The sequence below is a fragment of the Mus musculus genome, chromosome 12 (assembly GCF_000001635.26).
Source record: "Mus musculus strain C57BL/6J chromosome 12, GRCm38.p6 C57BL/6J".
Taxonomy (NCBI): Eukaryota; Metazoa; Chordata; class Mammalia; order Rodentia; family Muridae; genus Mus; species Mus musculus.
Genome location: NC_000078.6, coordinates 16,577,921 through 16,603,763, shown reverse-complemented (window position 1 = coordinate 16,603,763; position 25,843 = coordinate 16,577,921). Strand labels below are relative to the sequence as shown.

Genomic DNA, 25,843 nt, shown 5'->3' with positions numbered 1-25,843 from the left:
TTTATGTGTGTGTGTATGTGTTGTACATACAGACTTGCATGTAATGGTGTAGGTGCCTATGTGTGTAATAGAAGCCAGAGGGACATGCTGGGTGCCTTGGTCTACCAGTCTTTACCTTATTCCCTACTGAATCTGCAGCTAAGCTGGCAGCTAGGAAGCTGGAGAGAGCCCCTCTGTCCCTAGTCTCCATTAGTACTAGTTGGAGGTATAGATGTTGGTGCAGACATGCTCGACTTTTTACATGAGTGTTGGGGATTTGAACTTAGGTCCTCTTGCTTTAATATGAGGCACTTTAATTCACGGAGCCATCTCCCTAAGCGCTCAATAGCCCTTTAGATATCTCCCATTCATGCTCCGTTAGTTGGTTTCCTTTGGACTTTTTTCTCCATCTTCATTTTCATCTCTCCCTGTCCCTGTCCCTGTCCCTGTCCCTGTTCCTCTCCCTCTCTTTTTCTCTTCTCCACCCTTGCATAGTTCAGAAGCCAAATGATATCCTGCAGGGCCTAGTTAGAGAGGCACAACCCCAGAAAGAGATTGTTGCTGGCTGACTTGGGAGAGTTAGTACTAATGGGGCTGGATTGCCGTAAAGCAAGGCTGCCCCCTGTTTGCATGCCCATATTTCTTTCTGATCCTTTGCCATGCTGTTACCCAGTCAAGGAGGCCCTCACTGGATACTGAATAGATCATGCTTCCAAGTTTCCAAAACTGCGACCCTATGAATTCCTTTACTTTACCAAGTATTTAGCAATAGAAAACAGGATCTGTGTTTTGTGGCAAAATATGCTCTGGTGAAGCCTAACTTTTAAGGGAATTTATATACTCAGTCAAAGAAATCACCAAATACAAAAGACAAGTCATCTCTGTGCTTCTATAGAACTTGAGTTTCATATTGAAATGTTTCCAAGACAACAACCAGGATGGCCCCTTCCCTCTTCTGTCTCTGTCTCTCTCTGTCTCCCTCTCTGTCTCTCTCTCTCTGTCTCTCTGTCTGTCTGTCTCTGTCTGTCTGTCTGTCTGTCTGTCTGTCTGTCTCTCTTCCTCTTCCTGTCTGTCTGTCTGTCTGTCTGTCTGTCTGTCTGTCTGTCTGTCTCTCTCTCTCTGTGTGTGTGTGTGTGTGTGTGTGTGTGCATGCATACAGGAGCCAAGTCCAACCTTGTGGGCCTCTCCAAACAATACTTCAATATCACTGGGAGAATGGCCCCTGTAGGCTTATATATCTAAATGTCTGGTTCCCACCTGATAAACTATTGAGGAAGGATTAGAAGGTGTGGCTTTATTGGACAAGGTGTGTCACTGGGAGTGGGCTTTGAAATTTCAAAAGCCCAGGCCAGGCCCAGTCTGTCTCTGTGTCTCTGCCTCCAACTTGTGGATCTGAAGCCAAATGATATCCTGCAGTTCTCAGCCACTGCTCCGGTACCATACCTGCCTGTCTGCTGCCGTGCTCCCCGCTATGATAACCATGGACTAACCCTCTGAAACTGTAAGCAAGCGTCCTTTTGCCTCTATCATGGTGTCTTGTCACAGCAATAGAACAGTAGTGAAGACAGATGCCCATGCACAGTAGGAGAGTGGCGGTGACATTCAGATCTGCTTCATCCTGAAGGACTTCACTGAAGGCCAGCCTCAAGTTCTCCACCAGAACTCTCACCCACCTTCTTTCAGCTCCACAGTCACTCAGGGTCATCTGGGCAGGTCCTCTGTGGGTCTACCCCCTTCCTGAAACTTGACAAAGTTGCCCTTTGAACTCTGTAGAGTTTTATTCCCAAGCAAAATTACAATCAACAGATTGCCTCTATCTTACTGTATTTCCAGGGAGCTTCTCAGGTGACTATGGGTTTAATATATATATATGTATAGTTACAGTCTCACACACACACACACACACACACACACACATACACACACACGCACACGCACACGCACACGTGCACACACACATTCACCTATGGGAGGGGGCAGGCCTGCAAAAGCACAGATCAGGATTACTCCTCACCACTGTAACTGAACTGTTGTGTCACTCTCTAGCCTGTGTGACCCACCTTAGGGACACACGTAAGCACTCCACAAGTTCCATTTGATCAAAAATAACGATGCAGGAGGCTACGAGAGAGCTCTTTGTAAAGGTATGATCAAGTTGAAGTTCAGGTGTACCTTGACCAAAGTCACACAATTGATGAGAGGCAGGGCAGAGACATAAGGCCATCTTTTTTGATTTTTAAATCTTTGTTTTTTTCCTATACTCAAAAATTCTATGCCAGCAAAAGACATTGTGTGTTTGTCCATGAATTAAAAGAGGGTCTCGTAAAGAATAAGCCCCAGCCCCACCCCCGCCCCTCTCAAAAATGCGGAAGGCAAGACAGGGAGATACCTAATGCTAACCACTGGCCTTTGCATGCATGTTCCTGCACTTGAGCTCATAACACACACACACACACACACACACACACACATACACACATGCACGCGTGCCTCTCAAAAGGCTATGGAAAGAATTTATAAGCAGCTGCTGTAAAAGCTCCATGAAAAACAGGGAAGGCCATCTCTTTCCCTTAGTGCACAAGGATAAAGGAGCTACACAGCTCCATTCACTAAACAGAAGGGTGGTCGGGTGGAGACAGAGCCAGAAGGCTGAGAAAGTGTTCCCAGGCTGCCCGGGAAGAGGATAAGGTTTGCCCAGCATTTTGACTCTCCTTTTAGATACGTGGAACTTTATCTGTATATGACATTAATACTGTGTCTTATGTTAAATTTCTTGTCGCCTTTCTATGTACAAAGGAGTGTATTTAAATCCAGGAAGTTGTCCGAAGTCTTCTCACCCTTTCCTCTGCTCAACCAACCTTATGCAGTCACCTCCTGGCTTGTTGATTAAGTCTTCTGAGCCTCTCCTGTGGGCTCAGCACACGGCGATCGAACCCCATGGGATGGGGGAAAGCAGGAAGCCCCTCTCCCTACCAACCCCAGGGTCTAGGTTAACCATGAGGGGTGTCCAGGTGGCAAGTGGCAACTGTAATTTATACAGGCAACTTTGAAATTCTTATCACTTGCTGGCAAACCTCATCTCTCTAGTTTCCTTGTTGCTTCTTAAGAGATAATTAATGATTCTGTCCCTGGGCTTTGAAGATTTTTATCTTAAGTGGTGCAAAGGTCGATCTACTGAACCACCTCCCAGTAGCTGAACAATTATTCAGGGATGACTTGGATGTTTTATCATTGCTGGATGGCTGCTGGACAGCTCACTGATTGACATTCAAGGCTGTTACTCAGGTTCTCTGGCTTGCTGACCAGCTCTGAGGAAGGACTAAATGACCTCAGCAATATCTTCTGGAGAGGTTGGCTTTGCAGATCAGAACCACCTAGAACCTATCTATTTATCTATTTATCAAAATGAGCTTTTTCTGTCTGCTTAACAAGCTGTTAAGTCCTTCCAGATCGTAAGAAAGGAAACTAGCAGCAGCAATTCATTTCTCCAGAGGATGGAGGTCCAAGATGAGGGAGCCAGCATGGTATAGTTCTGGTGAGGGTTGGTTTCCTCTGGTCTCGTAAGAGCTCTGATCCACCCTTGAGTTTAGCTAAACCTGTTCACTTCCTGAAGGCCCTGCCCTCTGGTACCGTGGGAGAGTGTGTCAATGTATGAATTTGGAGGCAGCATAAATGTCTAGTTACCAGCAGATACTTTTCTCCATTGTGGCTAAAAATAATTCCAAGTAGTTTTTTCCCCCCATGTCCACAGAGGCCAGATGAGTTCCTAAGATGTGCTGGGTGCTGTGGGCTGGGAAGGGCACCTCTTAACTTGCTGAGCCATCTCTCCAGCCTCTGCTGTAGAGCGACTCCATCTAGGGGCTGGGGAAGTAGCTGAGTTGGTAGACTACTCCCCTCACACGCATAAAGACACGGGTTTGCTCTCCAACATTGTAAAAGCTCACCATAGTGGCCTGTGCCTTGGCTACACGGCAAGCTGGAGGCTAGCCTACCTCGTATGAAACCCTGTCTTAACCCAACTGAAAAATGTTAATAGAGTAGATTGGCCTAGTATATATTTGATACAACCTTGACAACAACTAAATCTTAGATTAATTAATGCCAGTTTTAAGCATTGCTCGAAGTCCCCAAGAGAGGGGATAAAGAATGCTTCTTTCAACCTGCTCAGCAACCTTGCAGACCTCTGCCCTGCTGTGGCTAACACTTGTTCTGATTGGCTGGTACACATTTCATTTGAAATAGTTAACAGGCAGGGAGGCAGTGCTCACACAGGCGGAAGGGAGAGCTGGAGGGAGAAGCCTGCAGAACTACATGTATACATTCTGCTCTAAAGTATATCCCAAAGGGTCATTTCTAAGGCAGCAATGCAGGTGTCTTCTGGTGAAATGGGCCGTTGGTCTAGAAGTGAACCAGGGAGAAAAGAAGGTTCCATTTGGCTGACTCTCCCTCTATTGCTTCATTCCAGAGGTCACTACAGCTACCAGGGATGGCCACTTATGGCACTGATGGACCAACAGGGAAAAACTTAGACCACTGCCTTGAACAGCCAGAGAAGGGGCAGATGTTTGAAACAGCAGTTAGTGGAGGCCATGATGAGGGAGCAGGGAAGCAAACAAGACTTCAGCAGGTATCTTGCTGCTGTGCCAGAGGTTAGAGTTTGATTCCCAGCACCCATGTTGGGTGGTTCAGAATCCAAGCTCCAATGGATAATGATCTCCTCTGGCCTCCTTGGGAACTCACACACATGTGCCACAAAACACACATACATACAACCTTTAAAAAAATTAAGTGTGCAAGCTCAGTTTGGAAGATGTGCCCTAAATAGTGCTCGAGGGCTTCCCAAGAAAAGGAGAGTTTGGAGTTGAGGGTGTTAGGATTGGCAGGGCAACATGCAGAGAGGATGCAGCCTGAGAGAGGTTGGTAGAGGGCCTCCTTTGCTCTGTCTGAGGCTCAGTCTGCACACGATTAATGGAAGCTGCCAAAGGTGCTTCTTCTGGTTGTAACCGTCTCCAGAGATGACCCAGGCCTGGGATAATCTGGGTTGCTGGTGATTCTTTCAACGTGAGGAGTCCGATCCTACTTCCCCCAAGTGTGGCTGGATTTGCTTATTCACGTGGTTCTCAGGAACAGAATGTGGTGGCAGGTGTGACTTTAACAAGAAACTAGGCCATAAAAAGTATTCTGGCAAGGTGGAAACCTTGCCCTCTCTTAGACCCACCACTCTTGGGGAAGCCAAAGCTATGTCAACTCAAGCAACCCTATGGGGAAGGTCCCGGTGGAAAGGATCTGAGCCCTTTACCAAGACACATGAAGCAAGCTCTTTCGGAAGCAGGTCTCATCCCCAGTCACTGTGACTATAACCTTTTCAGAGATTGCAATTTGATTTCCAAAAATTACCATGTATAGTTGGTTGTCTTATGATCTTAGTGAATGAAATGGTGTTCATTGGTAAACAAAGCAGCCATCCTGGGTGGGAGAATTCCCTACAATGCAGAGCTTTGGGCAGAGGACCATGAAGGGAGTCCCACAGCATCAGTGACAGGGATCATATGTCAGATTTGCAGGAGCCAGGCTTGAAGTCATCATGCCTCAGAAGATTTCAATTAAGCTCAAGTGTCTTACCTGCATCTCAGAGCAAAGCCCAATAAAGCTTAAAGGAATGTAACAAAACCTGGCTACCCACAAGGCAAAATGTCCTTGCAAAAAACACGGGGCATGCAAAGAAGCATTGCAATATGGGAAGAAGTCATTCAGTAATTGTGTTTGCTGTGACAAACACCTAGCAGAAGCAACTGAAGGGAGGGGAGAAATATTCTTTGGTCCACAGTCCCAAAAGGTCCAGTCCACTGTGGTGAGAAAGGTGTGCTTGGGAATTTTGTGGGCATGGGGCATGTAGAGGCCACTTACAACAGTTCTGCAGCACCAGGAAAGAGATAGTAGAACAGGAAACAGGTAGAAATATAACCCTTGAGTTAGTGTCTCTATTGGTTTATGTCTGCCTGGCTAGGTTCTATGCCTTAAAGATCACACAACTGCATGCTGTGCCACCAGCTGGGGAAGTAGTTTTCCAACACACGAATCCATGGAGGCTATCTTAGTCAGGGTTTCTATTCCTGAACAAACATCATGACCAAGAAGCAAGTTGGGGAGGAAAGGGTTTATTCAGCTTACACTTCCACATTGCTGTTCATCACCAAAGGAAGTCAGGACTGGAACTCAAGCAGGTCAGAAAGCAGGAGCTGATGCAGAGGCCATGGAGGGATGTTCTTTACTGGCTTGCTTCCCCTAGCATGTCAGCCTGTTCTCTTATAGAACCAAGACTACCAGCCCAGAGATGGCACCACCTACAAGGGGCCTTTCCCCCTTGATCACTAATTGAGAAAATGCCTTACAGTTGGATCTCATGGAGGCATTTCCTCAACTGAAGTTCCTTTCTATGTGATAATTCCAGCTGTGTCAAGTTGACACAAAACTAGCCAGTACAGAGGCTTTTTCATACTCAAACCATAAGATGAGCAGAGAGGATTGTCAGAGATGGTAGAATATTAGACAAACACACTAAGATAATTATTTCCAGGCAAGGTATCTCTATGTAGACCTAGTTGTCCTAGAACCCACTCTATAGACCAGGCTGGCCTTGAACTCAGTTCTGTCTGCTTCTGCCTCCCAAATGCTAGGACTAAAGGCATGTGCCCACATGCCCTGTTAAAATAATTATTCTTTAAAAATGTGTATGAGTGTTTTCCTGTGTGTATATACATGCACCATTTGTAAACCTGGTACCCACAGAGGTTGTCAGATTCCCCAGAGCTGGAGTTAGAGAAGGTGGTGAGCCACTATGTGAGTGCTGAGAACTAAACCTGGGTCCTCTGCAAGAGCGGCAAGTGCTCTTAACTCCTGAACCATCTCTCTGGGTCCTGAAATAGCTATTCTTCAGGAGCAACCATGCCACCAATGATGTGAAATGAGAATGCCTGGTGTTTGTCAGTGTTCTCCTGAGAAATGGAGTCCACAGAACACAGGCAGTTTGGGAAGAGGGCCCACTGGATGCTGATAAGTCTTCAGTCTGAAAGCAGAGGACCCGGCAGTCAATGGGATTGTTCAGTTTGGGGGTAAAACTAGGGAAGCCTGCAGTTCATATGTCCAAAGGCAGTAGGTGAGAGAGGGAGAGGGAAGGGGGAGAATGGTGTCCTCTTCTCTCTCTCTCTCTCTCTCTCTCTCTCTCTCTCTCTCTGTGTGTGTGTGTTGGCTAGTTTATGTTGCTTTGGCACAAGCTATAGTCATTGGAGAGGAAGGAGCCTCAGGTGAGAAAATGTCTCCATAAGATTGGGCTGTAGGGCATTTTCTTAATTTGTGATTGATGGAGAAGGGCTCAGCCCATGGTGGGTGGAGTCATCTCTGGGTTGGTGGTCCTGGGTTCTGTAAGAAAGCAGGCTGAGCAAGCCATGGGGAGCAAGCCAGTAAGCAGCACTCCTCTAAGGCCTTTGAATTATCAGCTCCTGCCTTCAGGTTTCTGCCCTTTTTGAGTTCCTGTCCTGGCTTCCTTCAGTGATGGACTATGATATGCAAGTTCAAGCCAAATAAAACCTTTCCTCTCCAAGTTGCTTTTGGCCATGGTGTTTCATCACTGTAATAGTAACCCTGACCAAGACAGCGTTCTATCCAGAGCTCCAGATGAGTGATGGTGACTACCCACAAGAAAACCATTCTTTCTTGATCCATTGACTCAGATGCCATTGTCTCCAAGAAACACCCCCGTGGATGCACCCAGAAAGGAAAACAAAACAAAACAGAACAAAACAAAGGAAGGAAGGTTTTAGCAGCTGTCTAGATGTTTCTGCACTCAGTTAAGTTGCCTGTTAGAGCCAACCACCACAGTAAAATGCAGGGCTTGTCAGATTGGATAAAAAGAAGACGCTTCTTGATGTTGTGAACAGGAGATCCAACTTAAACAAAACAGCAGGGTAAAAGTAAGTGGAATAGAAGCTGGGTGTGGCCACGCACGCCTTATATCTCAGCACGATGGGAGGTAGGCAGGAGGAGTTCTGTGAGTCTCTGGCCAGCTCTACATAGTGAGTTCCAGGACAGCCAAGGCTACCAAGTCAGATCCTGTTTTTTAAAAATGTAAACAATAGAAAAATATTCAACGCTAACATGAATATAATGAGCTGGAGTCTTGCATTGTGGCACATGATTGTAATTCCAGCACTTGGGAAACTGAGGCAGGAGGAATGCTGTGAGTTTGAGGTGAGTTTCTGTATAGTTTATGCTGTGAAACCATGTATCAAAACATAAAAGCAAAGGCATCAACACCTAAAGAGAAAAAGATGTAGAACAGCTTATCGGTGTCAAACATTCAGAGCACGTGATAGCTGGAATTCAGGGTCATAGAGATCTAGAAGCAGAAAGATGTGCGCGGAGAGAGGGCCTTTGTCTGGAGAGAGTCCCATGAACCCTTGGCTTCTGGGTGCTGCTTCAGGTCATGCATCTATCAAAATAGCTTGTTCTTCCCCATAAATCTGAGGTTAATTTTATTGCACAAATGTAAAGTCCTTTCCCCCTGGATGTGCCAGTGATCGGAAGCAACCAGAGCAAATTCAATAAGACCCAGGGCTGTTCCTCTCAAGAGGTGAGATGTTCCCCAATCTTTCCTGGCTGTGAGCTCAATGCACAGGCTGGTCACAGAGCAGAGGCCATTGAGACATCAGCCCTGGGCCTGGCAAGCTCAGACGAGTGACTGAGCTGGGCCCCAAAAGTCTACCCCAGAGATACCACCAACTTGCTTGGTGACGCTCTGTGGAAGGTGAGGAGAGTTCTGGTCTTAAAACCTCCCACGGACACCATGGCGAGAAGATCACTTTCTTAACAGACTCCCACCTTGTTGGATACCAAGTTACTGTATCGGAGTGTTGTCATCTGCTGGGGTGTCCTGACCTACTCTAAGTGACAGTTTGGCAAGATGAATGGTAGACATTCTTTCTTAAATGCTTGTCAATCATTATCAACAATATGTCTCTGTGAACGCTGAGTGAGAACCAAGGATGGTCCAGTGACAAGAATTTTACTTGATCCATGTCCCAACACAGGAACTCCTCTGATTGCACCAAAATGCTGAGCCGAGGCTGGGTCACTCATGATGGATGGCCAAGGGAGTTGAGCTTCAGCCATGCCTGTGCCAGGGATGAGCTGGGCTGGAACTCAGGCCCACAGAATTTTAGTCCCTAAATATTGTGTATCTACCCAGGTTGCTTATTTTTTTTTGTGGGAAATTGTAGACCAGCCGTTCTCAACTTGTGGGTCATGACCCCTTTGGAGGTCACATATCCTACATTATCAGATTTCAGGCCTGCCCTGAAAAAGACGACATGGAATTCCATTGACCAGGGAGCAGTGGGACTAAGGAGACTCTAGGGGAAAGGTCTAGGGCTCAGATCAACAAGTATATACCATGAAGTCTAGCTTCAACTAACTGGCCATGTGTCTGTTAACTGGCCGTGTGACTTCAGCCACTTCTTGGTGCCTTACTTTCTTTATTCCTCTGGGACAGCAAATGGTATCTACTCTATAGGGCTTGTTAAAAAAGAAATGTGGTATACAGAGTCTAGAGCCGGGGTTGGCTTGGAAATAGCCTTTAAATGCTAGCCACCGCTGTCCTTACTTTATGTCTATTGGTCTGCCACTCTATATACAGGAGGACTCTTTCAGCCTTGGGATTCACAGAGGTACTATGACTGTACTCATCTCACGCTGAACTCTTGGGTCCCTGCCCTTGTCTCACCCTTTCTGGACAGCTAGTTTCTTAGCTGGGCAATGTGAGACTTGAGACATATGACTCACAGGACTGGTGCCCTCACCCTGGCCTGACAAGGTCACAGGTGACACAGCTGACTGGGGACAGAGAATTTTGTTTGTCCCTAGCGGCAAGTGGTGAAGTAGTCAGTAGCTTCCCAGAGCAGCATCCGTTCTTCCTAAATTATAGAATTCATCCGTCCAGTCTATGCTGACGTTGACCTCCGTCAGCCTCACTCTGTACCTTGGCACCACTATAGTCCCGTGTTGTCCTTCTGGTCTAGCCTGGCTCATTGAATCTTTCCCATATGACCACAGTGAAAAGACCGTTATGGTGGTGCCTCTCTTGCTTTCTCTGAGGGAGACATCTTACACAGTAGCTACGATTGTCCCTGCCCACCGAGGCCAGACTCTGTCAGCTCTGACGGACCCCAGGTTCTCTGTATTCGCTGTTGATTGCCCCTTGCCCTTAGCTCCTCCATCTGGCCTGGATTTGCCCAGAGGGACTCAGGACTCCCAGACTGGGATGAATCCTCTTGCTTGGGGACTGGACTGCCCAGACCCTTCGTCAGTGGACAACCCTTGGGCTGGTAGCAACATTGAACATATGATCACTACTTGAGACCGTGTGCTTACTGAGGACAGGTACCCTCATGTAGCCCAGGAATCTACGACATCACAGGTCGCTGTGCTGACTGGGAACTGAGTAAATGACTAGGGAACACGGCCACAGTGTGTGTGTCAGCCCAAGGCTTCGTGTGTTGGCAATGTTGTAGGCCTGAGTCCCAGGGGAGCCTGGGTGCTATTTCCTTCCTGGCGTGATGGGGGATGGATTGGAGTAACACAGACTCTAAGATGCGTGCTTGCTGCCAGCTAGCAGCTTCCCTTATATGTCTTTGACACCCCCCCCCCCCTTACCCCTTTTGCTCTCCTGGAGCATCACCCTGATTAAGATGGCCCTGGTGACACACTGAAGTCTGCCTTCCCTGATGCCTTTGTTCCTGCCCCTTGCCATTCCCAGATTACTTTCCTCTTCCTCTGCCTTTGGAACCAGGACCATTTATACCCTCTCCCCAGAAATTCCCCCAGGCCCAGGCCCAGTGCCATGGGCTGTATCCTGTCTCTGCTGGGGTTTCCCACTGCTGGGTCGAGTTGTCCTCCCTCACCCTAGTGAAGCGGTACCAGGTGGCCAGAGGTTCCCACCTTGCTTCTGAGGACCCCAGTAAGGAAATCCCCACGATGAAGAAGCCACATTGTGTCACCTGGGGTTGGCGTCAGAGCCTGGGCTCTGCCAATCCTAATTCCCTGACAAGTGGGGCTCTGCCCCCATGCCTTCAGTGGGCCAGTCAGACAGAAGGGGGATGGGGAAGAGCAGAGGAAGGAGACATAGTCAGTGTGGCCCCAGCAGGAAGAGGAACAAAGAAGGTGTGTGGGGATTCTCTTCCTAGAAGGCAAGCTTCCTCCTCCAGGAGGATGCCGGGCTTCATTCAGCCATTGTCTTCTCCCTGAGTGGGAGTCCTAGGGAAATTCTAGTTTCTCCAGAGGGCCAGCGTCTCCTTTGGGTACCTTAAAGCCGGGGGCCCTCTATTAAGGGCTAGCCTTAGACTCTGAAGAGCCCCCCATTCCCAGAAGCCCTAGGCATTAGTGCTCTGTCCTTCTGGGACAGCACCCAGTGGCTCTGCAAGACTTTCTGCTGTGATTTTGCAGAGCCGACCACTAGAGTGGAGAGGTCCACCTATGGTGGCTGTGGGGGTCTCATGAAGAGGGCCGCTCACTCTTCTGTCCACACCTGCCCAGGCATGCTGGTTAGCCGTGCAGCATTCAGGAAAACAGAACCTAAGGACTTAACAGTTACCGTCACTGCCAGCAACTGAGGAGACCGATTTTCATTTAGAAGGGGTGGGTGTTTTTATATTCACATCAGCAGGGACCAGTTCCTGGTGTGGCGAGGAACACCTGCGGTCCCATGTTTAGCAAAAGAGCAATTTTCAGCACCGCATAGCCTGTTGTCCCATCCTGATGGACGCCTGCATGATGCTTGTCCTTTCTGAGGGACCAGGGAGCCAGCTGCAGCCACCAAGTCCTTATAGAATTCCCACTCCTAGGACTACTGGATTTTAGAATTGAAAATCTAGTCAGTGTTGGCCAAGAACTTAACAAGTTCCTTTCCAGCCTCCAAAGGACCTGCTTAACCAACACCTCCGCTCACTTCCTGGATTGTAAAACTGAGTACGGAATCGAGGATGCTGTACTGCTGAGCCCAGGATTGGCTCCTTCCTCCTCTAGCTAGAGTCATTAGGTTATTTCCCCTCTTCCGACTTGGGCTGAACACAGCAGGTACTGGGATTGGCTCAGGGGATCACCTCAGTTCTCTGGCTGAGTCACAGCTCAGCGGCAGGAGCGTGGCTGCAGACAAAACACTGCCTAGGGCCCCACCAGGGGGGCTCCAGACTTTGCCGGGTTAGAACACCTGGGCTTCAGAGACTCCAATTTTTGTATAGTGCGACCATCTCCTGTGACCTAGTGAATGTTTCTGAGATAAGTGACCTGTTTGTGGGATCTTCTTATAGGCAGCAGGCAAAGCTGGTCCTATCTTTGCTACTCAGAGCTGTCTGGGTGCGTTTGCGGTTGTGTGTGCGGGTTCCAGACCCCAGGTTCATTTGTGGGGTAAGGGCTTTGGGCTGGACTTTATGTGTTCAGATTCTCCTCCACCTGCTTCAAATCTGGAAAATAATAATAATAAAAATGACCTTATTTAGATGACAGAATGTAAGACTGTAAGACATGCTTTCTGGAAGGCCTTGGGGTGGGGGTGTGGAGGATGGAGGAGATGATGGAGGTGGGGCAGGGTGCCTTCATTCTGGGGTCCAGAACCCCAGGACTTTGTGGGCAGCGGAGACAACCCTTGTGGCTACTTGTGTTGCCCCAAGTGCAGCTGGAGCGCTTCCACCTCTGTCTTTATGCTCAGAGTCACCCTGCCTGTGCTGATCTCCTGAGCACTGGGGTGGAGGCAGCCCAGCCTGGCTCAGTTCCCTTGCAGGTCTTCGGTGGCCTGGTCTTGGACTGGGGTCCTAGCTTGCTTGGTGGGCAGAATCCCTTGAGAGGGATCTCCAGTGCCTCGGAAACCCAGTGTGGGGGTGGGGGTGGGGACCTGTAATTCCAGAAACCGGAAAGCAGAGGGATTGGAAGTTCGTGGTCACCTTTAGATTCGTAGATTTTAGGACCAGTTTGGGGTACACAAGCCACTCCTCCCTGGACCTCCCCACGAACTAGTTTTTCTCAAGGTGGGACGCACCCGTCATCATTCTGACCTCCCTCTCCTGGGTTGCTTGTGGCTGGCATCCATTTCTGACTCATATTTCTGCATATAGTTTCCGGTGACAGGTACATTATACTTGGGCTCTCTCTGTTGGTCTACGAGACCCCAGGTATATGTTCTCCAGCAGTCTTCCTCAAGGTCTTTGCTCTTCTGTCCCCCAGAAAGCACTGACTCTTCGGAGGGTTGTTGTATATATAATTTGATATTTATTACCTGGATGTAGCTCAGTTAGCGGATGTGAAGCTCTGGGGTCCATTCCCGGCTCGCATAAAGTAGGCATGGTGGGGGTAGGATTGCCTGTAACCTCAACACTTGGGAGGTAAGATAGGCAGATCCGAAGTGCAGGGTCATCCAGGAACCCATAGAAAGCTTGAGGCAAGCCCGGGATATAGGAGTCCTTGTCTCCTAGTAGTCTCGTGACACTTAAGAGTGACTTGGTCTGACTTGAGCCATTCCACCCCCAGACCTGGCATTGTCTGTTATTATTTATTCCTTCCTGGCTCTGCTGACTGGTGGTGAATGTTAGCCAGGAGGGAGGCAGGATGTGGGAGTGCTAAGATTAGGAATTGATCCCTAGCTTGTGACAGGCACATCAGGGGAAGAACTAATTGTAAACTGACATAAGGTCAAAACAGGGTCAGGCTGTGGAATTAGAAGACTTTGGCTGCCTACTCCCTGGAACGCCAAGGCAGACAGTCCAGTCTGGGGAGGGATGGGATGGGAAGGGGGAGGCGGGGATATGAGAGGGAGGTGGGAGGTGGGGTGGGGTGGGGGGGGGGTCTGTGGGCTCTGAAAGCATCCCAGCAGCACGCTCCTCCAGAGTCCCCTGGCGTCGCCCCGGAGACTCCGCCTCCTTTCAGGCCCCGCCCCTTGCCGTGCTTTAGCTGACAGCCGCTCCGGCCCGCTGTTTGCATACAAAGGCAGCCACACGCGTGCGCGCCTGCTCGTGAATCCTCTTGGTGAGTAGCAATGGGGACCCGGGGCCCAGCTTGCGCCCCAAAGCCCATTACTGAGACGTGGGGCCCCGCAGGGAGGCGATGTGGGCCGTGTTGTGACACAGGCCTTCCCGTGGGGTGTCGAAGCTTGCAGGGACCCCGTGGCGGTCCGAGACCCGGATGAGACGTATCCCAAAGGGTTTAGGATTCAGGCTTTGCAGCCAAGGAAACTGAGTCTAGGCTGGTAGGTTGACCTTCGTGCCCAAGGGCACGCCTCCGCTGGGTGGCAGCGAACTGGGAACCGGGATTCTTAGATAATCAAGCTCGCAGCAGGCCTCTCTGCAGCTTTGCAGTCTGGTGGGCACTGGGCCTGTGGCTCCCTTAGTAGCTGCAGGCACTTTTATCTGGGAAAGGCCGGGGGGAATATGGGAGGGAAAGCAATGCTTTGGAAGTCATATTAAGTATTAATATTAAGTCATATTAAGGGGACAGAGTCAAGGTGGCTGGCTGATAATTTGTGTGGCCAGTAGTTGCTCCAGACGCCCACCCTCCTTGGCAGGAGGCAAGAAGGAAAGCAATGGTCTGGGCTGGGCTGGGGCGTGTGGGAAAAAGCTTCCAACTGGGTAGTGAAGTTGTGGGGAAGACTGTAACGGTTCTAGGAGGAGAGGATAGCGGCCCATGGGGATTCACACATATACTATCTATCCTTTGTTCCATAAAATACGTTTTATGAATGAAAGCAGTTAAGGACTAATATCTGCACCACTAAGGGGACTTTCTAGTGTTCCCAGAAAGGCTGAAAGATCCCACTGTGTTGATTCCCTGTGTTGACAAAGCTTCCTGTTTGCCGACAGCGCGCTTCTGCTGTCACGGGTTTTGTGTGTGGGTGTGTGTTTTGGCCCTTATTCCTGCTTGTGTAGGGCCTGGTGGTTGGATTGGGAAGCCTGGGGCTGAGCTTGGTTTTGTCTTGGTGGCTGTCCCACCTCACGTGATTTCTACCCTTTTTAGGTGGCAGTCAGCAATGTTCTTATGATGCTTGTCACTTTATTGAAAGGGACAACATGCCCAGTCTTGTTGCCTGGGTGATAAGTTGGGGTTCAGATGAAGGAGATAGGATCCTTGGTTGCTGTTCTGTGTGGGGTGCTGTCTGCTGGGGAGGCTGGGGTGGGTCTTTGCTTATCTATTGCTCTCAGTGCTTCAGGCTAAAGAGAGGGAAAGGTCAGGAGATGGCAAGACAACTGACTACTGATAGCTGGAAATCCATGGGCCAGAGACATCACTTGGGAGCCTCCCTATCTAGAGTGAGGGAAAGGCCACCCTTTGTTTACTAGACTGATGAACCGAGAGGCTCCAGGTTGTTACAACTTCGGATTGTTACACCCTGATGGGGCAGCCCAGGGTACCACTGAGGTCCCTTTATAGGGCTAGGCTGGTCCTGGCTACCCAAGGCTAGCCCCTGGTCCATAACTTGGCACACCCTTTCCCCACCTTAGATTGTGAATCCATTTTTTTGTGTGTCTTTTCTCTCTTAGGTTCAGGGTCTGTAAGGGACCAATAAAGGTATAAATTGATTTGAAAAGCACGCGGGTGGGAATGCTTAGGGGCACAGGTATCTTGTTTCAGAATAGCTAGGTATGGGGTTGGTGTTCTTGGTTTCTGGAGCCTTTTGAAAATCAAACAGAAGGGAGTGGTGCAGGCTGGTGGGTGAATTGGCTGCACTTGGACGTCTTTGTACGTGAACTTGGAGCTGTCCTCTTGACCTGACTGTCTTGCCCAGACTAGTCTGGAACTCAAGGTCATCCTGCCTCAGCCTTCTTGGTGCTAGAATCACGGGTGTGTGCCACCATACTCTGCCTGCCTCAAACTATGTTTATTGTGAAACATGAATATATCCTTGCAATATCTCAGTATTTATCTGATTCAGTAGTGTCTGTCCCCTGCTCTGCATGTGTGTGTGTGTGTGTGTGTGTGTGTGTGTGTGTGTGTGTGTGTGTGTGTGTGTAGGTACAGCCTTCATACTTTAAACACACATGAAGTACTCTGCTACAGGAGACTTAGTACGGTATTTTTTGGAGCTGCTTGTTACCGTTGGGTCAGTACCCAGGCTTTCCCTGGGATGTAGACTGAGGAAAGACCATTCGTAGGCTCCTTCCCAGTACCTCTGGGTGGTGGGTGCTGTTTGAATCACCCACCCTACAGGCTCAGAATGGAGCCACAATTCTCTTGGAAACGCAGGGGATATGTGACCATTGCTAACGACCGAGGCAGGATTGCAGGGAAGTACAGCAATGTACAAAGGTCCCAGGGGCAGAGTCTTCTAGACCAAGCTGTGTATCTGGACAGAGGGCCCTCACAAGTGTGTGAAAAGACACTGGGGCTTCCAAGGAGAGCAAAGATCCTGAGCTCTGCAAGGGAGCTAATAGTTAAGAGCTGGTAAGGTTCTAAGTCCTAACCCAAGGCAATGTCACAGAGTACAGGGGCCACACTGGGTCTTCTATGTGTCTCTCTCCTGCTGGCCAGGCCCTGGGTGCTTCTTGGCAGGGACCTGAGGACACTCATTACCTGGGATTATGATACCCACTTGTTGCCAGAGCTCAGTTCTGACAAGTCTTATGTCACTTAGAAGACCTTCCAGCCCCAGAGCAGGGATCAGATCCTAGTTGTCCCTGCTACTGGGGCTTCCTTTCTTTTAAAATGAAGGCTAATGAGAACCTTGTTAAAAGCAGTATTCAGAAATCAGTGTGTGTGTGTGATTATGCACGTCGCAGCTTGTGTGTGTCTGTGTGTGTGTGTGTGTGTGTGAGAGAGAGAGAGAGAGAAAGAGAGAGGCAGACAGAGAGAGAGAGAGAGAGAGAGAGAGCTTAAGCATGTCACAGCATGAGTGTGGAGGACAGAGGACAACTTCATAGAATCTTTTCTCTGCCCCTGCCTTTATGCCAGTGGGCTGCAGGGCTTGAACCCAGGTCCTTAGGTTTGCCAGCAGGTAGCTTTGTCTGGTGAGCCATTTTGACAGCTGCTTCACGTCCCTTTTCTGCTGAGTAGTTTTCTTTGACATGACAACCCTGAGGCCAAGTGTACAGGAGTTCTCAGACTCCCCACTAACAACTGATGTGAAAGCGATACTTGTGTCTATAGAAAAGTCAAAGTCTCCTGTGCACCCGATTGACTGCAGCCCTGGGAGTGTGGATATTTATGGAGCATACAACTTCCTTCCACTCTTAGTAGATGCATACTGTTCCATATATAATGTGGATGGTCCATAATTTATTAATCCAGGGCCTTACAGGTCTCTAAGTGATTTCTGCTTTTCCCCATCACAGTCAAGTCTGTGATCACTGCTACTCACAAAGATCCTGTTGTTTCTGGGGCCTGGTGAGATGGCTCAGCAGGTAAAGGTGCCGGCTGCCAAACAGGCTCACTTGAGTCCGATTTCTGGAACCCACATTCATGGAAAGAAAGAACGAACTCTTGCTAGTTCTGTGGAAAGAAAGAACTGATTCCCACTAGTTGTCCTCTGAGGTCCACACACATGCTGTGGCATGTGCACGCATGTCCCTGTGTGTACACACACACTCTAAGAACATGATCTGTAGAATCAATTCTTGGTAAGGAGTTGCTGGGGTTTGCTAGTATGTGTCAGTCGGGTAGTTCTTTCTGGGACTTTGTCCCGTTAATGACTGGAGCACTGAGTGAGTCTACTCTCACTATTGGGGTATTTATGGAATGTTTTTGTTCGGGGCCTTCTGTAAGGCCTTAAAAATTATTCATTTTGTGCATGTGTGTGCAAGGGTCTGTGTGTGTGTGTGCAAGTGGGTGTATCTCTGTGTGTGGGTATGTGTGCACACTGGTGGGTATATTTGTGTATGCAGATGTGTGCCTGGGCAGCGAATGTGTGTGTTCAGATGTGTATGTGTGCGTGGGCAGGTACATATGCATGCATTAAAGTTTGTGTGTGGGTGGGTGTATACATGTGCACAAACACAGGGACTTTACCTTTTGAGCTAGGGTCTCTTAACTGAACTTGTTGCTACTGATTGAGTTGGATTCACTGCCCTGGGACGTCCTATGGATCTCACTGTTTCCTCTCGGTTCCTCCCCAGTGGGCTGTGCCAGCCTTTTATGCTGGGTTTAAGCTGGGGTTGTCGTGATTTGAGACAGGTACTTTATGGACTGAGCCATCTCTCTCTTGACTTGCATATATGTGGGAGTCTGGGTTAGTGACTACTCTTGCATGGTTGTCCTGGAGTCTTTTAACTGTCTTATGAGTCCCTTAGGTGATTGTGACAAGTTTACAGTAGGACTGACCTGAGGCCACCCTCACATGACCTTAATATTCCAGGTGGTGGAACGGCATTAACAGAGTGTGTGCGGAGAGGAGAGCTATGGCAAGGATTTTGAATTCTGGCAGATAGAGATAGAGAATAGAGATAGAGAGAGGGGCAGATACAGATGCAGCGTTTGGACTAAGTGTAGACTTTTCTAATATCCTAACTAGTTGAGGAGTCACGAGACTTGTGACACTTCTTGATGGTGTCCAGAGGCTGTGTCTGGGACAGTCTGAGGCTGGGGTGGTGGCTGTGCCAAGCCCTTGTAGAATGCCACACTTGATGAGGGAGGCACGTGGCCTCCAGTTCCAGGTTGGGGCCTTGAAGTTGGGCTTCCTTCCAATATGAGCTCCACATTTATCTAGGAAGATCTTACCTAGAGATGGCATTTCAGAGAACTTAGTGTTGGTTCAGAATGCCAACTGAGAAGCATTAAAGAAAAAAAAAATCTGTGTATTTTGTGACTGCAGAGTTCCCTGAGGCCCTGGCTTATGCCAGAGCATCGATTCTCAACCTGGGGGTCTCAGCTCTTTCATAGGGGTTGCACCTCAGGTATCCTACACATCAGATATTTACATTACAATCCATAATAGTAGCAAATTACAGTTATGAAGTAGCAATGAAAATAATTTTAAGGTTGGGGGTCATCACAGCAAGAGGAACTGTCTTAAAGGGTCACAGCATTGGGAAGGTTGAGAACAACTGGTATAGAGAATTCCAGGCTTGTCAGAGGAGTCTGTAAGACTTGGTGAAATTCTCCTTCAGAACACATTGGAGCCAGGGCCCTGGACTTGTGTCTCCAGCATGTAAATCCCTGCCAGGCGCAACATCTTGCCAAACTTGAAGATAAACCCCAGCAGACTTTAAAGTAGTCCGGTCAGTGTCTTCACGCAGGCCCATTGGAAACAGGTGAGCATTGGGCTTGGTTCTCTTCCGGCTCCTCTGAACTTCCTTCTGAGGGACTAGTCCATCTGCTTTCTTTCGCAAATCAAACCTCTCCCCTTTTCTGCCTCCTCAAGTGCTTTCAGAAAGGCTGAAACACCTCAGCCATAATGGGATTACGGCCCAGCCCGTGGGAGGCCCTCGGCCTGGGGAGGTTTAGTCTGGCTGCTTATCTACAGGCTAAAGGAATTACCCACTTCCTCGAGAGCTTTTCAGTGCCAGCGCAGCTGGAGGAAGTGAAATTTGGGACTTTAAGTCTAGTGGTTTGATTGTATAGAACATTTAAAGAGAAAGTTGCACGGGGCGTATTTAGAAGAGAGCCTAGTGTGGGCAGGGGCAAAGAAGGAAGGGCCCTGCCCACACCCGCCTTGCCTGATTTCAGCCCACTGTGGTTTGCTAAAGGTCATTGTGCGTCACATGCCTCCTAGGGAGGACTTGTCCCTGGCACTTAAAGTCTTTTTTTTTTTTTTTTTTTTGAGGCAGGGTCTCATGTAGTCTTGGCTGGCCTCAAACCTCAGATGACTTTGAATTTCTGATTTTCTGATTTTCCTGATTTCTGACTGGGACTGCAGGCTGCAGCACTGTACCTGGTTTATACAGTGCTGGGGACTGAACCATGGCTTTGTGCATGCCAGACAAACACTGTACCCACTGGCTGAACTTTATGAATATGAATTTATGGTACTTCCTTATAAGAGTTGCCTTGGTCACAGTGTCTGTTCACAGCAGTAAAACCCTAACTAAGACAATGTAGGTAGAGCCCACGAGTGGGCATTGGGTGTCTTCTTCTCTCTCCTGATCATACTGAGGTCAGGACTCTCACCGAACCCAGAACTCACTGATTGGACAGGCCTAGGGAGTCTTTTAAATCTCACAGCCCACCCCCAGTAATGGCTACATCACCCCAGCCTCTTCAAGACAGTGCCACCAACTGGGGACCAGATATTCAAATGCCCAATACTGTGGGGGAGGGTGCTCATTCAAACCACCACACTGATGTAACTTCCTTTTGACTATCAATACCTTGCGATCATATTCTTGCACTGGCTTCTACCAGTTCAGAAGTTAAGGATCTCATTGTATAACACTTCAAACCTGGCAGCAGAGTTTTCTGTCTTCATTGCCCCCTGCTTATATGGTCTCAATCAATGATCAGGCAGACATCTTTATGCATGACATCTGTGTCCTGTGACTGCTACAGTCTCATGCAACTGTTTGGCAGTGGAACACAGGACTCAGGGGAACTTGTGTTGTCAGTGCGTGCTCACTTGCAGCCGCTCTATAATAAACCATCTTGGACTCTCTTTGCGGCAAGAGCTGTGTTTGCTCCACGTTGTGGAAAATTTCAAAGTCGGTCTTAGCTGAGCTGGCCTGGGCTGGGGCTTCCTTGCCCAAGACCTTGGTCTGTTGCTCAGTGATAAGCCCAGCCCCAGCAGGAGCAGGGTAGAATTAGGGGATGCTGTGGTGGACGTCACAAGAGGGCTTGACTGGACCAGACTAGGGTCTGCTTCTAGTGAGCCTGCCTCTGGTCTGACAGCGTGGCCCCAAGCCTGTGATCACGAGTATCTGCTTTGGGATGCTTGAATGTACCTTCCTGTTTCTTCCTGTGGCAGGCCTTCTACCTACAGGGCTATTGAGCGAGGCACAGGGATGTGAGATTGGATATAGGACAGATATTGTGAGGAAAAAATGCCCCTAAAAATGATCCCACAGGACTGGAGAGTTGAGACTTTCTCTTTTGCTAGACTCAGCAAAGGTTAAAATCTTAAGTGTAATGTGGAGGGTGGCATTCTGTGGAAGAATGTGAGGGTTGCGACATCATGCTTTTTAAATTGCGGGTCTTTGGGGGAATTCTGCATCTCCTGTTTTATTTTCTGAGGCAGGATCTCACGTAGCACAGGATTGCTACATGAAATCGCTGTCCTCCTGTCTCCACCTTCCGTGTGCTGAGATTGCAGGGATGTGCTATCACGGACTGATACTTTGGTTATAGGAGAATCTGTTCTCTAACCCTGTCTTTTGTACAAGCATAGTGCCAGGCCCAGTAGGGTAGAAGTTCCAAAGGTTTGCTGAGGATGGTGGTTGGCTGGCTGGTTGGGCAAGCTCCCTAGCATATGTGTCCCCTGCAGTTGTCAGAGAATAGGTGGGCAGGCAGGGATTGGACAGAGACTGATAGAAGCCATCATCTCCCTGTTGGCTAGCATTCAGTGTCAGAATGCAGTACAGGCCGACTGTTGGAGAACTATCCAATTGTCATAACTATCGCCCTGGGCATGGGCCCTGCGTACTACAGTACCGACTGGACTTGTAAGCTATGCCCATGTTGGAGTAGTGGCATGCTTGCGCGGACACCAACTGCTTCCTGATTGGATCTGAAGTGCTCCATGGGAGAGAGTGCATGGCTAACCCTACATGTAGGCCTGATCAAAAGCTTACGGCTGGGGAGGTCACAGGCCGTAGGAGGGGATCTGTTACTGACGTGAGGGACATCCACTCCGAATGTTTTACCAAATGGACACATAATTAAACCGACTTGTAAGTATTTATGGCACGAATGTGAGGAGGTCAGAGGATCAGAGGGTGATCTGTGGGGGTTGGTTCCCATTCCTCCACCGTGCCCTGCACCCTGAACTCAGGTTTCCAGGCTTGGTGGCAGGCCTCCCACCAGCAGAGCCGTCTTGCTAGCCCCTGAGCACGTTCACACATACAGGCAGGCGCAGCTCTCAGGCTCGGGCACAGGTACCTTTCAGCAGTGTCAGAGTTTCTTTGCTGTGAAGAGACACCCTGACTACCAACACTCTTATAAAGGAAAACATTTAATTGGGGCTGGCTCACAGTTTCAGAAGTCCAGTCCATTATCCTCAGGGCAGGAAGCATGGCAGCCTGCAGGCAGAGATGGTGCTGGACTTGCTCCATCAAGGCCACACCTACTCCAAAGAGGCCAGTCTCCTAATAATGCCACTCCCTGTGGACCTATGGGGGCTAGTTTTATTCAAACCTCCATAGACCGTGAGTAATGGTCAAAATGGGGATTCCTAACTCATCAAAGTGTTGCGGAAATGCTGAGTGCTTGACCCTAACTGGGACATCGGCCCAGGGGACCTCGTGGAAGAGCACTTGGAATGGAAGAATGGGAGGAGTGTCAAATGTTTTCTGTGCTGTCGTGTTTCCAGCTCCTATCGCAGTACTTCCTCTGACTGAGCCACACATTCGGAGTGGTCTCTGCCCAGGCCTCCTAAGCTTCCTTGATTGATGTTGAGGCAACATTACCAAGCACAGAATGTGAGAGATCACATTCATAGTCATCCTGGGGTGCTGCTTGTGTTAGGGTTCTGGGCCTCTCCGTTCTGGACCCCGTGGTGGGAAGGATGCTGGGCTTCCGGATGGGGTGGGAGAAATGAGCCGGCACAAGGGCGTTGTGAACATCCCAGAAACAAAGGGATGTGGGCAGAGTGTGAGAAGAGAATGTGTTCCGCTGCATCGTTGAAACGGAGTGCTGAGTTGGAGGCTCTGGGCGGCCTTCCCTTGTTAGTTGCTCTTGTGAACCTGTGTGCTCTGCCTGCCTCTCAGGTTCAGACAATGAATTACGTGGGGCAGCTGGCCGGCCAGGTGTTTGTGACGGTGAAGGAGCTCTACAAGGGACTGAACCCCGCCACGCTGTCGGGATGCATCGACATCATTGTCATCCGGCAGCCCAATGGCAGTCTGCAGTGCTCCCCTTTCCACGTCCGCTTCGGCAAGATGGGTGTCCTCCGCTCCCGAGAGAAAGTGGTGAGGCCTGGGTACCCCTCTCCTCAGAGCACGAGGCGCTCACTGTCTCCTGCCCTCACTCTCCTCTCCTCAGACTCACAAGAAGCCTCGTTGCACAGTTTAATGCTCACCAGTGAGCACATTGTTCCGGGCTCTGTGGCATTGACAGTTACTCTAAGGCGTGAGGCACACCCTTCCTACTGCTTATCAAGGATGAGGCTCAGGAGGCACAGCAGCAGGGCAGGGCAGGGCAGGGCAGGGCAGGCAGGTCAGGCAGGGCAGGAGAGCATGGCAGCGAGGCAGGGGTGGCCACTTCTCAGGAAAACTCAAGGCAGAGATCACCTGACCGCCCAGTCCCTCCTGTGCCCGGGGCCTGGTTCTGTGTTCTAAGTTGCTCTTCTATGTGATCTGGTCTCGCTTTCGGCATGGTGGCTGTTTACGAAGGAATGGTGTTTTTATGGCCTAGTTTCAGAAGCCCCATAGCGTTAGTTCTGTTTGGGTGCCAGTCACACAGGCTTCCTCATCCTCAGAGAGAGGGGAAGTGTTCACACTGGTGGGGAGTGGGGAAGTTCTGGATCAACAGTGGAGGTTTTAAAAAGGACCAGCGTAGCTCTGTTTGGAAACCCAAGCTCCCTTCCCACCTCCCCAGAGGTCAGGGCAGGTGTGCTTGGGTTAGGGAGACCAGGAGAGACGTGCGGCGCTTTCAGGGAAGCTCACTGTGTGCTCTTCACTGTATTCCCTTCTCAGGTGGACATAGAAATCAATGGGGAGTCCGTGGATTTGCACATGAAGTTGGGAGACAACGGAGAAGCATTTTTTGTTCAAGAGACTGACAACGATCAGGTGAGGAGGGCTGGGTGTCCAGGGTCACTTCCAGGTGTGGAGGCACAGCAGGTAGGCCTGAGCAAAAGGGATTCTGAGCCCTTTGCCCAGTAGACGCTGGCATCCGAGCAAAGATGTACTTACTTGTCAGAAGAACTGAGCCAGGCAGGCAGCCTGTGTGCTGAGACCGCAGAGACCCAGTCCCAGCTGGCTTCAGCTAACTTGCCGTTTCCAGGAGACAGAGAGACTAACATTGTACACTGGCTGAATGTGTGCATCTGAAATGCCTGACTAGTCTCAGTTTTATTATTATTATTGTTGTTGTGTGTATGTAGGGTATGCATATATGGTATATATTTATGTGTGTGTATTCATGATTGTACCCATGCAAATATACAGTGTCTTTCTCTGTCACTGCCCACCTTAGTTTTGAGACAGGGTCTCTCATGGAGCTTGAAGCTTGTCTCTGGTCATTCTGTCTGGGCACTGATCTCTGCTGATCCTTCTGTTGCGGTTCCCTGATGATGGGTTTGTAGCATGAGTGACATCATGGCCAGCTGTTACATGGATGCTGTAGATTTGAACGCAAGTCCTCTTACTTTCACAGCACACAGTCTTACCCATGATGTCCTGACAGTTTTACTGAGATACCTATCACCAGTACGGTTCCGTGGCTTTTAGACTGTTCATAGATACATGCAGCCACTGAGTTGGTCAGTTTCAGAACGCTTGAGTCACATGAAAAAGAAATATCACATCTTAAACATACCACTTCCTTATATTCAGCCAGTCTCCCAGCACCTGACCCTAGAGCAACTAAGTTTACTTGTGCATAAATTTTCCTATTTGAGTTTCCATATGAATACAATAATGCAGGAGGCTGCACTCGTGCTGGTGTCTTTTTACTTTCCCGAACTCTTCAAGCTTCAGCTGTGTGGCCACACGTGTCTGAATTTTGATATTAGTTTATTATTTTTGGAGGTGCACTTGTGCACACGTGTATGTGTGGACATCAGAGGACACCTGAGAGCTGGTTCTCTTCTTCCCTGTGTGGATCTCAGAGGTGGAACTTTGAATTGCCAGGCTTAGCAATAGGTGCTTTACCCACTGAGCCAACTTTTGGGCCCTGTTTTTAGTGGCTGAATAGTTTGATACACAACACTTTGTTTACCTCTGAGGGACTCTTGTGCTGTTGTCTTTTTGCTAGTGTGAGTAATGGCGTTGTGAACATTCATATTCAAGTTTCTTTGAAGACCTGCGCTTTGGTCCGGTTCCTCCTCTCCCTAAACCCCCCTCCCTCTACATGCCCTCTCCCGCTCCTGTGTATGCCAAGGGTGAAATGACTGTGTTGAGCGGTAACTTCATGAAGTTTAACACTTTGAGGGGCTAGGCCTAGGGAGAAGACTCAGTGGTTTAAAAATGTTTGCTCTGCAAGTTTGAGGGCCTGAGTTTCAATCTCCAGCACCCAGGGTAAGACAAGCTCAGTTAATGCCTGTGACTTTAGCCTTGCAGGGCAGAGGCAGGCAGATCCAAAGACCTTGCTGGCTTGACAGCCAGCCTCACTGAAGCATCCAGCTTCAGGTTCATCGAGAGATTGTGTCTGAGCTCAGTAGGGTGGAGAAGGATAGAGTGAGATGTCCAAGGCCCTTCTAGGGCTCCCAGCAAGTGATCTTTTGCAGGGGGGATCTTGCTGAATCCACGTAAGTTGATTCTTTCCTGGGAAGAAGGTTCCATGGAGCCTCAAGTCATAAAACAAGTGTCTGCAATTTGAATGGCCCCAGGCTAGTGACTCCCCCTTTATCTACTTGAGGGAACGGCTTCTGGGCTGGAAGCCAAGGGCTGCTTCTGCCCCACTGTCTGCTGTAGGCCCCACAGCCTCCAGGCAACGCCTGTCTAAATGGGAAGCCCTGCTTTCACTAGCTGGTTTACTATAACCTCCTATTGCTCCTGGCTGAGACCCATTTTAGGCTCTTGGAGATGAG

General features: G+C 49.2%; 1 protein-coding gene across 18 annotated transcripts in view; it reads left to right on the top strand.

Moving 5' to 3' along the window:
• Lpin1 (lipin 1) overlaps positions 1-25,843 on the top strand; it is a 118,235-nt gene that overhangs the window by 50,140 nt on the left and 42,252 nt on the right. For 8 of the 18 annotated variants that reach the window (NM_001355598.1, XM_006514975.3, XM_006514977.3 and 5 more), the window contains 2 exons: positions 22,860-23,060; positions 23,787-23,882. In NM_001355598.1, coding sequence (NP_001342527.1) covers positions 22,869-23,060; positions 23,787-23,882 — 288 coding nt within the window. In that variant the 5' untranslated portion in view covers positions 22,860-22,868. Of the gene's footprint in view, positions 1-13,931; positions 14,267-19,112; positions 19,257-22,859; positions 23,061-23,786; positions 23,883-25,843 lie in introns of those variants that run through there. The other 10 variants (XM_030246559.1, XM_006514987.4, XM_006514983.4 and 7 more) reach the window with 5 other exon arrangements.